The 13,532-nt window shown below is 37.0% G+C and overlaps 1 protein-coding gene across 1 annotated transcript in view; it reads right to left on the bottom strand.

Moving 5' to 3' along the window:
• Positions 1-248: 248 nt before the first annotated feature.
• The window catches only part of KCNMB4 (potassium calcium-activated channel subfamily M regulatory beta subunit 4), a 56,444-nt gene continuing 43,160 nt past the window's right edge, over positions 249-13,532 (bottom strand). Inside the window, exon 3 of the mRNA XM_033116475.1 lies at positions 249-3,334. Coding sequence (XP_032972366.1) covers positions 3,166-3,334 — 169 coding nt within the window. The 3' untranslated portion in view covers positions 249-3,165. The remainder of the gene's footprint in view (positions 3,335-13,532) is intronic.

Below are 13,532 nucleotides of genomic sequence, written 5' to 3'. Positions count from 1 at the left end.
CAACCAACCAACCCCCTAACGTAGCCACGGCAGTTATATTACTGGCCAATGGCTAACCAGTAACAGCTGATGGCCACCCAGCCACAGCAAATGGCCATCTGATTACAGCTGATGGCCATCAAATAACTGAGCCAGCACCTTTCCACGTGAGGCCAAGAGCCTGGAAACTGCTCTCTAGAACTCTGTTCCCACAGACCACTTAACCCATAATTTGGCTTGGATTTGAGACTAATAACCACACACACATAAAGAGGGTATGAAAAGGTTTATTATTCACATAATGAGACTTTCTGGGGAGAGCAGGGCAAGTCCCCAGGCAGATCCAAAAAATGACTGGACTGGCTTGACTTTTATTGTTCTTAGAGTGTGAGGCTGGGGTGAGGGTTCCTGTGTGCAGGCCAGAGCTTGTATAAATTTGAACTTCCCACCTGGCCCAAAGAAGGAGGCCCCCAGGCTTTCTAATCAGCTTTCTAATATGGAGCTTAGGAGCAAAGGGGAATGAAGAGGCTTGAAAGCTGTCAGCATTCACACATCAAAAACGGAGTTGGCCTCTTTATCACAGCCAAATGAACTATAATCCTAGCCTCTAAGAGCCTATGTTTGCTCAGTCCCTAAGGAAATCTAGGTCACAAATCTGTACCAGCAGGCAGGGGCCTGCAAAAGCTGTGATGCCCCCAAAAGTTTTAGATGTGGTTATGAATCTGATGAGCAAGAATTTCCTAGAAGTCAAGCCTGGGACCACAGAGGACGATAGACAAAAGTTTCTCCCAGACAGCAGATTCAAGGTTTAACCAAGGACCTTATTTCCTGCCAGGGCAAGGGATCTTTGTCAGCCCTGCTCAGATTTTCATCATGGCATGAGCTATTCATGGCTATGCATCCTTCTTTCCTTTTACTCTAGTATTCACTCTCCCCTTTTCCTTTTAGTAATAGAACCTTTACCCTGGAGTTTTAGAACATATGTCCACCTAGCTGGATATAACATGCCCCAGCCTTCCTTGAAGCTAGGGATAGCTACGAGTACGTAGTGAGTAGTTATGAATGGATTACGAGCAGAAGTGATGGCTGACATCTCCTTAAATGGAAATAGCTTGCTCCCAACTTCCTCTTTTTATACAGTGGATGTGCTTCTTTGAGACAGCTTTGACCATTACCCTTGGTAATGAAAGAATAAGGTAGGTGAATCCTGGGTCCCTTGATTAACTTGTGAAACGGAGATGCCCTACCTGCCCTAGACTTCTCAGCTACACGTGGATAGCTGTGTAAGGAAGAAATAAACTTCTGTCTTATGTGAGAGATCATTATTTTGGAGTCTTAGACCACTTATACAAAAAAAGAGAGTTAAAATATTAAGAAGTTAAGTTTCTTTGCCTTTTATGATTTTGAAAATGTTATTTCCTTATTTCTTTAGGTTTTATCTTTAATGACAATTATAAATAAAGTATCTCAAATTTAACTGGCTGTTATCATAGATTACATAAGCATCACAGATTATTGGATTAAGATAAAATAGATAAAGTCGACTTCCTTTCCCACAATGGGATGCTAAGATGATTTTCTCTGATTCCCATGTTCATGTGACTCTGCTTCAGAATAGTTTATTGTGTTGCTAAAACCACAGGGACGCTGCAATAGAAAACCTTGAAGTCAAGGCACTATAGCTGCTTCAAAGGATGTCATAAATAGTGTGTTCAAGGTCTTGTTCACAGTACAACCTGTAACACTTGAATTAGAAAAAAATAATCATACTCATCCAGCGCCCTTCCACAGAAGACTATGACTCTCTCAATTACTTGCATTCTAAAATTAAAAGAACAGTGGTATGTGGACTAAAAGTCACAAAATCGTCATTCCACTAATATGTATTTTTCTTGGAACTCTGAGCAAATAACTGAGGGGAGCTTGTCCTTAAATTCTAATTTGTCGTTATTCTACTAAAAGCATGTTGAAGAATATTAGAAGAAAACAAAAAGAAATTAGCGTTGTCAATATACATTTCATCCAAACAAAGTTTGATTCCACTTGATAAATAAATAGGGTAGGTTTGATATTCACTGAGACCTGTGACTGGTATTTGGAATTTGAATTTATAAACAAATGCAAAGAAGTCTGGTCTCCTCAATGAACTTTAGATAAAGGCACAGAAAGCTCAGCAGTGATGCGAGCTGGGTTGCATCTCCAGGCTTGTCCACGCAAACTAAACAACTGCCGCAATATTCTTGCTTTAATACTGGTAACATCAAGGCAAGGACAAAGGAAATCGAAACAAACTGTTTAAACAAATTTGGAATATTTTTTTCTGACCTACAAAAGAAATGAAAACAACGTTGAACTAAGCTGAAAAGTGTCCTTCACATCATGTACATTCTATTGTACGAGGGGATAAAATCCATCAAAAATGACATGAACAGATGAATAAGGAGAGCAGTGCTCGTAGAGCGAGGACAGGCCTTGTGCATAACCATTTCCTCTCTTAAGAAATAATCTGGTGAAAACTAATGGGTAGTCAAAGGCAAGTGTTGCAGGATATGGGTTTCCAATCTTTGAGCGTCGCTTGCCGAAGAGTCACAGAAGTGACAGAAGACTCAGTTAACAGCGCAGTAACCTTCCTTCAAGCAAGAGTCAAAAGATACTCTTTAATAATGGAAACTGGGGATTATATAGTGACGTCAAGACTTGTATAGGATAGGAATCCTCACCTCCAAGTAAAAGTTCAGTCTCGCAGAACGAAATGAAACCCAGAAGACCTTTTTTTTTTTTGAACCCGTGTTCTAAGCATAAAAAAAGGAAATAGAAAAGAACACAGACCACTCTATTTTAATATTTTTAAATACCATAAATCATAATGATTTGTATACTACACTGTACAATTATATACTGTTACTTTCCAAAGAAAATGAACCTCTTATCGCATGTTCTGACACTGATACTCCAGACTGCTAAGAGCTTCACCCTTGAGCCATCGCTACAACACACAGAATCCGATCTGCGAGGTTCCAAGGCTTCCAGTTGTGCCTGCTGCTGCTGCCGCTACCGTTGAGGGAGGAACCTCTCCGAGACCTCTCAGAGCCTCTTCCGTCTCCTGCGCCGGAAACAGGCTCTGCAGGTAGATGTGTGCAGATGGATACAGCTTCTGTGCTTTGCTTCCCACAAGCCTCCTCCCTTCTAAGAGAACTTGCGCTTCTTCATGGTTTCTGCCTTGACTGCCAGGCTCTTGGCACAGATGGTCAGGACCACAATGAGAACGCCCACCACAAATGTCACCAGGGGCCAGAGGAAGCAATGCAGGAGGACGATCTCATCATGCGTGCGATGCAGAAGCACATCATCTGGTCTGCAAGACAGTGGAAGATAGAAAAGAAAAAGTGGTCAACTGCCTTGGTGTGGCACTGAAAATTTTTTACAACCTGGACTCCTACTTGCTTTCTGGTCCAAAGGGGAGAATCATTGACAGTCAAGACTTCATTCTGACTATAAACACTGCCCTTTGTGCTTCAAATCCGTTACTGTCAGTTCTGAGGTCTCGAATCAAGTAATTGTGCAAATTTATATATTATTTATAATGTAGTTCACATGTGGCAATGTCAAAAGTGTAGCAATCTCTTATGTTACTGCTTTCTTTCACTTTAAGTTGCTTAACATATTCCATTTCCCTACTCAGTCTTTAATGTCGGCTGATTAAAGTGGCTCAGATCAGTCTCTGGGTGGTGAACACACAATGTGATACATTGATGATGGATGAGTATTACAGAATTGGACACCTGAAACCTCTGTAACTCTACTAACCATTGTCACTCCAATAAACTTTCAAAGAATAACATTAATAAAGTGGCTCAGATCAGTCTAAAAATTACTTATGGATTGACATTCTCAAACAAATCAAACTAGACCCCAGCACTCAACCCAAATGACCTTAATCACACACACAAAAAAACAAACAGTTAAAGCCACTCTTTAAATTTAGTCGGCAAGACCTATGGTGTAGCCTTCCAGTCGATGCAGCTTCACTCCATGAAAGCTTTTGTTAATGAACAGTCAAATAAATGGTTGAATTTAATACATTTTCCCATGCTTCTAGGTGGGATTAGCCATCATTTTGAACCACTGACCACTTTCTTGACAAATTTTGCAAAGTCTTAGCAATATATTTCTATCTTATCAATGATGGGCTCTATTTCCACTTCCAGCATTGATCTCATTCACAGGACATAAAGCTGAGGTATGTTCCACAGCCATAATCTCTCATCTTTGGCCATTAGAGAGAGAGATCCTGGGAATTTAGCTTTCATACAAGAAGCTTTCATACAAGAAGTTTACATTATTTCCATTTCATCCACTGGAAGGTTCGCTCTGCTATACTTGAGCAGCACTGCTGTCTCCAGAAAAGAAAATAATGCAAAATATTTGCCCTCAAGAACATCAGAGGCTTTAGAGAACAAGGGCAGTGCATTTAACAGAGAAATGTTTCCTTAGGAGCTCTCACTAATCCTAGCTCTCATAATTCACGACCTATTTTCCCCGAAAACTGACAAAGAATGTTGGGTATGTCTCTTCCACCTAAAATGCAGCCGTCATGTGGCATCAACAAGAACAGTTTTTGCAGATTAGTTTTGGAATTACAGAATCGTCGCCCGTTTCTGTGCATAATATAATTTCGATTTTTGCATGTAAACTGAGATTTTTATTGATATCTTATATCATATTATTTCAATTAAAATTTGTACTACGTGAATACAGAGTCTTTATAACAATTAAGCAAAAATCATTCCTGCTTACAGAAGTTACTCCTTTTTCTGAATCCCTGTAGCAACACGTGGTTTTCAAGACTTGTGCTATCGTTAACCTGTGAGCTATATTAATATACATACATATCCTTGTTTCCTGTAAGGTCACTGACTTTGTCCTTGCCTGTTATTATACACATAGATGTTGTTAAACAACTGCTTGCTACTGATGAAGGGGAAACTGTCACTGTTGCAGCCTTGTTGTCCATGAAAAATTTTAAGAAATTTCAAGTTGTGAGTGTTAAGAAAGTTGAGGCCTCGGTCCAAAAATAATCAGGACATAATGTAGCTGTAATTATATTTTACAGTCTTTGAAATCCCAACCCCCTCACTTCCGCAATTCTTTTCCCAGCTGCAAGACTCATAGCTTCAGATGCCTAAACTCAAGTGTGCAAGGGAACGTAAAAGCTGTCTCAGGATGAATTTCCTTCCCTTCCTTCTTACCTTCATTCCTACCTACCTTCCTTTCCCTTCCCCTTCCTTCCCCTTTTGTTTTGAGAAATTATTTTGTCTTGAGATCCTGCTTCTCCAGAATCTATTGGTACAAAGATAAACTAGATTCTTCACCAAAGCGTGAGGGTGCACAGTGTGAATGTACTTCATACCACAGAACTGTACTCTTATAAGTGGTTAAAATGGTCCGATAACAACAAAAAGGCAGGGGAACTTGCTTAGATTTGTAACACTATTTTAATGAATTTGCATGTAACTTCCATAAGTAATGTGTTTTGCAGTTAATTTTCTAGTGAAATGCTTCAGTGAGTATCTTTCGTATTCCTCTTCTAGTCATTGTTTTTTCATATATTTTTATTTGTTAATTTATTTTTCCAGTTATAGTTGACATTCAATATTATTTTATATTAGTTTCAGGTGTACAGCATAGTGGTTAGACATTTATATAATTTATGCAGTGATTCCCCCAATTAGTCTGGCACTATACATAGTTGTTGCAACATTACTGACTATATTCTCTAGTTGCTATTGGTTAAATTCTTTACCACAATGTTGTACAGTTGAGATAGAAAAATAGTCACCGATGAAGGTGGTTAGAACACTTACACCTATTATCTAAAACACAATTTAAAGAACATTTACTAAAAAAGAATGTGGATAAATAGGAGAGGAAGAGAGAAAATAATAACTGGAACATGCTGGACCCAGATATTTGTTTTATTTAGAAGCTTCTTGGCATTCTACCCCCTGTAAGAGAGCCCTTGGGACAAAACTTTATTTCAATATTTCAAATGACAAAATATCATTCACTTAAGCCAGTTAGGTTGAATTTGTAATCACTTCAACAGCCTTCTTTGAGGTATTATATAAAATATTTTATAAAATATTATATAAAAATGTTCGCATTTCTTTATAAATAATTAATGCCTGCTTTCATTTCACACAGTTCTAAGATGCCCCAGCTCCCTTCAATGGGAATGAAGGGTAGCAGGAAATGCCACTTTGGCATAAGGATTATTTTGAGCTGATGGCAATTGAGAAGAAGCATATACAAGAAAAACTCTCCACCCTCCCCTTATTTGCTTAAAAGCAGGACATACATTTGTAAGGTGTTCCCCTCCCCTCTCTTCCAGGAAAGACAGAGGCTCATCAATGGAGGCAACTGTAGACCGCTATCAGCCCAGAGAGGGCACCCGAGGAATCTATATTACAAACTTTACTGACTAGCTCTTTCATTAGTTCCCCCATGTATTCACCTCCCTATAATATACTGCCCTAGAAAATTAAAGTCCCTTTCCTTTGTCTTTTCATGTCTCGAAAATTTATTGCTTTTTTTTAAAAAAGATGCTAAGTAAGCCCGAGTTCTAACCACCTCTTTGAGTTACGCATCACTGAATGTTTCCATATGAATGGATGATGCGCACGTTAATAAACTTCTTTGCTTTTCTCTTGTTAATCTGTCTTTGTCGGTCTAATTTAGCACCCCAGTCAATGAACCAAAGATGGGTGGAGGGAAAAGTTTTCCTCCCCTACAGAAAAAACTTACTTCTCTGTACAGTAATGCTTATGTTCCTCATTCAGTTATAGGATTTACTGAGCTTATCTCTAAATTGATCCGTGTGACATAATTAAAGTGTGGCTCTTTCAAACTGGGCCTTCAGTGCCTTAATTGAATGCATTCCCTTGCCTCAGTTTCCTCCAATTTAACAGGCAGCTTTCAGATGGCTTAGCAAAAGTTATTTGCAAAGGGGTTTAGACTTAGAATTCAGTTTTTCATAATTCCATGATGGTGGGACTAAACAGGAACTTTTTAAAAAATCACTCTTTTTGGCATTTGGCAAACTAGATAAACGGCCTGATGAGATGTGAATATGAGAGAGTAAAATCAGGATGGTGATGCAGGCAATAAGCAAAACAAACAAAACATAATGATGATTACTCTGTATCTGAGGACTTCAAAAGGTTGGGGTGTGTAGAAACACTAATGGAAAGCAGTTTTTACTCCCACAGGGGTGGGTACAAACACCATAAAAACAAGAGTAAGCGCTGTGGGTCCCTTTATAAATACTTTCCTAAGGGTTGGCCCTACCCTGAGTTGAGCTCCAAAAGTGTATTGGGATAACAGTAGTTAGCATTTATTAAGTGTTCACTGCTCTCCATGTGCTCTGGTAGGACATTTAACCTCACTTGATCCTTACAATAACCCTGTGCTAGAAGAATTTTAACCTTTTTACAATCAAAGAAATGAAGGCAAAGAAAGATTAGTTTGCTCAAGATTACACAACTTAAAATAATGCTACAAATAATGATTTAAAACCGTATTTGTATGCTTTTTAAACCTGTACTATTTACCCCTGAGCTAGCTTCTCTCAAATTCACATCACTTCTGGTGTTTGCTGAAATTCAGCTTCCCGGGTTTCAACGCCTGGTTGATTATATCAGAATTGGAGGTTGTGAGGCCCAGACATCTGCATTTTTGAGAAGCTCCTGGGTGATGCTAATACACAATAAAGTTTAAGAAGCACTGTGTAAATTTAATAGTTTAAAAAATTTGGTGTGAAACATGAAGCTACTTAGTTGGCTATTTCTGAAATTGCCTAATTTCATTTTCATGGCCTCCTCATACTTTTGTGCATAAAGGTGCCCTAAGATAAAACAGGAGAGGGGGGATGGAAGGTGGGGTGGTCTTGGGGGGAAGGGTAGGGGGTGGAAATCCAGACCCTGGTGCTAGATTTTCCAAGGGGAGGGGCTTTGTTCTATTTGGCAAGATACGATAGCAGCATATCTAATTGTACCAGATAAAAAGACAAAGATTTGGTATATATCATCCTAAATATAAAAATATAACTCATAGATACAGATAACAGAATAGTTGGGGGTAGGGAAAGGGAAGGCAAATTGGGTAAAGGGGGACAAATATGTGGTGAGGGAAGAAAACTAGACTTTGGGTGGTGAGCACATAATATTCCATTATGCAGATATCGAATTATAGTGTTGTACATCTGAACTTTATATAATGTTATTAACCAACATTACCTCAATAAAGTTAATAAGAAAAAATTAGTAAAAATTATATTTCCTTTGACTTTGTCTCACCAAATGAGATTTCTTCCATGCTACAATGCCTGTTCTATTGGCTAATAGGGAGAGAAAATGGTGACCACCTTTTTTAATGGGCTGGAAATCTTCTTAAACTTAACCAGTTCATATAAAAACCTGAACTGCATTATAATTTACTAGTATCGTATGATGGTAAATGCACCAATCAAGACAAGGCGATCTATTCCAAAGTATTTTCTCCAAGAGATCCTATAGGAAATGGAAATCTTTCTAGATTTATTATTACAAGTACTTCTCATTTACCTGAGCAGAGAATTTTCCTTTTCATGGAGGCTACTAGAAAGTTAAAATTTGACCCAACTCTAGCAAGACTATACAACTTTTTCTGTGCCAACCTCTCATACGTCTCATTTTCTTCACGTTTCTGATTTATTTTGTCTTGCTAAATTCTATCAACTTTAAAGCACTTGCTAAACCATTTTTAGAATAGGCATATATCAATTATCTACATTTACATGTCAGGCATACAATAAACCTTGGAACCTTTTTTAGTTGTCAAGTTTTACCCATATTTCTATGAGAAATACTATGTCATTACAGGAAGTCGCACTTATGTATTTTGATAAAATCTTATTTTAAAGGCTACAAATGCTTCATCATTATCACAATCATAAAACAATTCTGCAGGCAAAATGTCAGTCCAGTATGCCAAGCCTCTGTATAGTAGCATAGCCAAATGACATAAAAATGTAGTGATTTCATCTGCCAAACCTTTAGAATAGGTCCTATCTATTCCTGTTCTAGAGCTTGTTTATTATTTATAACATGACCTACTTTTCAAAAGAACCTGAAGTAGGTAACAATAAAAACAAAAGACCTGAGTACAATAAAATCCTTAAACTGACAGTAAAGATCAAGTACAATTTAATTAGGATGGGAAAAAAATAGAAATTCCAGGCTAGGAATAGCTCCTGCCTTAAGCATCAATGGAATTCACCTCTGAATGTCCCAGCACCCAAGGAAAAAGGAACAGAGATGCATTACACCGTTGCCATTTAAAAAAAACGAGACAAAACAAAAAAATGGAAGCATGCCAATTCGTCAGAACATACTTTGTTGCTAGGGCTATATTTGATAAATTAGATTGTGTATATTTTTACATAAAGTAATCTGTATAATACACTTAAAAGGCCGTTTTAATAGCAGTTTTACAAACCTGGCTAATGAAATCATTTGAGGAGTTTTTACAATACTGATTCCAAGGTCTCAGATCTCCTGAATCAGACTGAGGTTTTAAACAGCTTTCCAAGTGATGCTAATAATTACTCACATCTGGGCATAACTGACTTAAGGCTTTTTAAGTATCAAAAATGGTTTTTGACAATAACTGAAGAGCAAATCATTCAAGACTGAAATCCCGGAGGAAACATTTTATGTTACTGGTTGAAAAGAGAGTCTTCTGTCAGGTTCCTGACATGGAAGTGACAAAACGATATTTTATCATGAAAACCAAAAACCCTGACATGTATTCATTCCTGTATAACTTTGTCTACTCGGAGCTGGGTGTCAGACAGCCTTTCAAAGTTTTCCACAAAAGTCTCAAATGTATAAACAAATATACAATTGAAATATGACAGGTGAGAGGCGACTATGTCACAGATTTTCAGGCAGGAATTGCTGATCATTGATATCTAATCTAGAAAACTTTGATGTAGGTATTTTGATTTTCAGCAAGACTCCATGTTATGGGCTTTCTAGAAGGAGCTTTCATTAAAATGCACCTCAGGAAAACATTTGACTTGATCTATTGAACAATGATTTTTAAAAGATTTCAAGACTTTTCTACCAAAAGATATTGAAGACTGATAATAACATTGAATCTGGTTTTGACTTAATTGAGCTATACTATTGACCGTAATTAGCCACTGTGGTTAGCTGCTGTTTGAAGCAATCATAGGGCCTTGACAAGAAAAAAGTGTGCTTTTCTTCCTATGTGATCACAGGAAGGCACTCGAACAGAGAACCTAGACGCTGTATCCAGTTTTGTTATAGCTCTCTACTGTCCACCATGTGAGAACACAGCAAGAAGATGGCCGTGTGTAATCAGGAAGAGGGTGCTCACCAGAACCCAACCACGCTGACACGCTGAGCTCAGACCTCCAGCCTTCATAATTGTGAGAAAGAAATGTTTGTTAAGGTTAAAAAAAAAAAAAAAAAAAAAAAAGGTGGGGGATGAGGGTGAGGGGGATCAAATATATGGTGATGGAAGGGGAGCTGACTCTGGGTGGTGAGCACATAGTGTGATTTATGGATGATGTGATACAGAATTGCACACCTGAAATCTATGTAATTTTACTAACAATTGTCACCTCAATAAATTAAAAAATAAAAAATAAAAAAAATAATAAAAAAAAAAGAAGTACCTTAAAAAAAAAAGGAAAAAAGAATTCCACTATAAATTGCAGTAGGAATACAGGAACCAGAATAGAGATCCTTTGCAGTGGTGGTGTTTTTTTTGTCTGTTTGTTTTGTTTTGTTTTGTTTTGTTTTGTTTTGTGATTTGCTCTATCACGAGCCTAGTTTTGCCCACTCCAGTTCCGCAATGATATTGTGATTAACTAAGGGCCTTTAAAAGCTTGGGAGGTATTTTATCGAGACCATGGCTCGGTTCTACAGATGGTTCCTACGTGTGGATGAAAGGCTGATTATAGATCTATAACTGTTATAAACATCCTTACATTTTCTTAACTATTTTCTCCAATTAGGTGAACTTAGAGTAGTAATGTTCAACTGTATGAAAGTTCTTCCTCAAGCTTGCCTACTCTTCATGCGTATTCGGGAAATTAACTCAAGGCCCAAACCTGTAGTTTCTGGAGAGAAAAATGTGCATTCAGCTTTGGCAGCACATATAACAAACTGGCAGGTGTTTTATTTTTGACCAATAAAGTGTTGAATTAAGTATAAATTGGAAAGATTATATTTTAAGTTCACACTGATGGAAAATCCTAAGTAGCCTGGCAAGTGTAGGACAGTATTTCAGATCATGAGCTTGAGTTAGACAAACTTGGGTTTGAAAAGGGGCTTGGCAACTTGCTAACTAAGAAAAATAATTAATCCCTCTGAGTCTTAACTTTTTCATCTGTAAAATGGGGATAATAACATCTACCTTACAGGGTTATCCTGAGGAGTAAATGAAATAACATATGCCAGGTGCTTAGGCAGATGGCTGCCTAATAGTGAGTATTCAATACCCAATAAGGGGTGGTAATAATAATGGTGATCAGGATAAATTTGGGGCTCACAACTCATACAACGACTTTCAAATGTTGGCAATAACATCTTCTTCAATCTAAGACTGTCCCATTGAAGTCACAGGAAATTCCTTTGATCAAATTAAAATTTTGGCATTGCCCCTTGCCCTCTTGTACCCCTCGTAGTCAGCTTTCCAAGTCCTGTACAGTTAGGCTTAAAGGTAGCAGTATTAAGAAACAAAATAGATTTAACAAGCAAATGATTACTTTCCGTTTTAATATATGCCTCTCAGATGGAGATAAGCAAGAAAACAATTTCTTTAACACCAGTCCCTGGATTAGGAACAAATAGAAGTTATTCCTAATTTTATCCCCAAAGCCATCATTTAACAACAAATTACGGTGTTTGGGCTTAGCAATGTTTTCCTATTGATTAAGACGGGTGTCCTTAACAGTTGCAGCCCAGACAAGTAATTTTCTCACCCCAGATCTTCTAAAGCAGAGGCCTAGGGAAACCACTGTAGCTCTATGTTCCCGATGTACAAACTTCTTTTAAGGTTTTATTCACACTGTGTGGTAATTACTCTTTATATATCTGCCTGTTTTCCCAACTTGATTCTAAGAACCCTGAGATCAGGGACCTCATCTTATTCTTCCCACCATAAATATATAAATAAATATCAAGATGGATCAAAAACTTAATTGTAAAAAACAAACCATGAATGCTCTAGAATACCTAAATTTTTAAAAATAACCTTAAAATGAGAAAAAATGTCTTTCTAACATGATTTTGGGGTGTATGTCCCAAATATTCTGTTAGACTTACTTACACTAAGAAATTATTCATTGTTTATTAAAAATTAAAATTTAACTGGTGTCTTTTATTTTAATTTGCTAAATTTGACAACCCTAATTTCTAAGTAAGACATGAAATGTAGAAACTATTAAGAAAAGATGGATGATCTAATTATAGAAATGTAAACATTTTTGTATAGTCAAAAAACCTCCACAAATCCCAAACAAGAAAAAAAAGGAATTCATCACCACTAAACCAATATTACAAGGAATGCTAGAAGGACTTCTTTAAGATAGAAAAAAAAAGATAAAAAATATGAATAATAACATGGCAATAACTACATATTTATCAACAATTACTTTCAATGTAAATGGATTAAATGCTTTGAACAAAAACACAGGGTGGCTGAATGTATAAGAAAACAAAACCCTCACACATGCTGCCTACAAGAGACTCACTCCAGATTGAAAGACACACACAGACTGAAAGTAATGGGATAGAAGAGCATATTTCATGAAAATGAAAAACAAAAAAAGGTAGAGTAACAATACTTATATCAGACAAAACAAACTTTAAAGTAAAGGCTATAACAATTCTACTTCTGGGTATTTATCTGAAGAAACTCAAAACACTAATTTGAAAAGACATATGCATCTATATATGTTTGTTGCAGCGTTATTTACAATAGGCAAGATATGGAAGCAACCTAAGTGTCCATCAACAGACAAATGGAAAAGAAGAGGTGGCATGTATATACAATGGAATATTACTGAACCATAAAAAGAATGAAATATTGCCATCTGCAACAACATCAATGGACCTAGAGGGTGTTATGCTAAGTGAAATAAGACAGAGAAAGACAAATACCATATGATTTCACTTATAAGTGGAATCTAAAAAACAAACACAACATAAATGAACTCAGGTACAGAGAACATTTTGATGGTTGCCAGATGGGAGGGGGCTGGAGGGATGGGTGAAAAAGAGAAAGGGATTAAGATGTGCAAATTGCCAGTTATAAAAATAGTCATAGGGATGTAATGTACAGCATGGGGAATATAATCAATAATATTGTAATAACCATGTATGGTGTCAGATTGGTACTTATCACTGTGATCACTTCTTAAGTTATACAAATATCTAATCTCTGTGTTGTACACCTGAAACTAATATAATATTTTATGCCAA

This window comes from Rhinolophus ferrumequinum, chromosome 10 (genome assembly GCF_004115265.2).
Source record: "Rhinolophus ferrumequinum isolate MPI-CBG mRhiFer1 chromosome 10, mRhiFer1_v1.p, whole genome shotgun sequence".
NCBI classification, from domain to species: Eukaryota; Metazoa; Chordata; class Mammalia; order Chiroptera; family Rhinolophidae; genus Rhinolophus; species Rhinolophus ferrumequinum.
The sequence above is the reverse complement of the archived record's forward strand: the minus strand, read 5'-3'. Positions and strand labels throughout refer to the sequence as shown.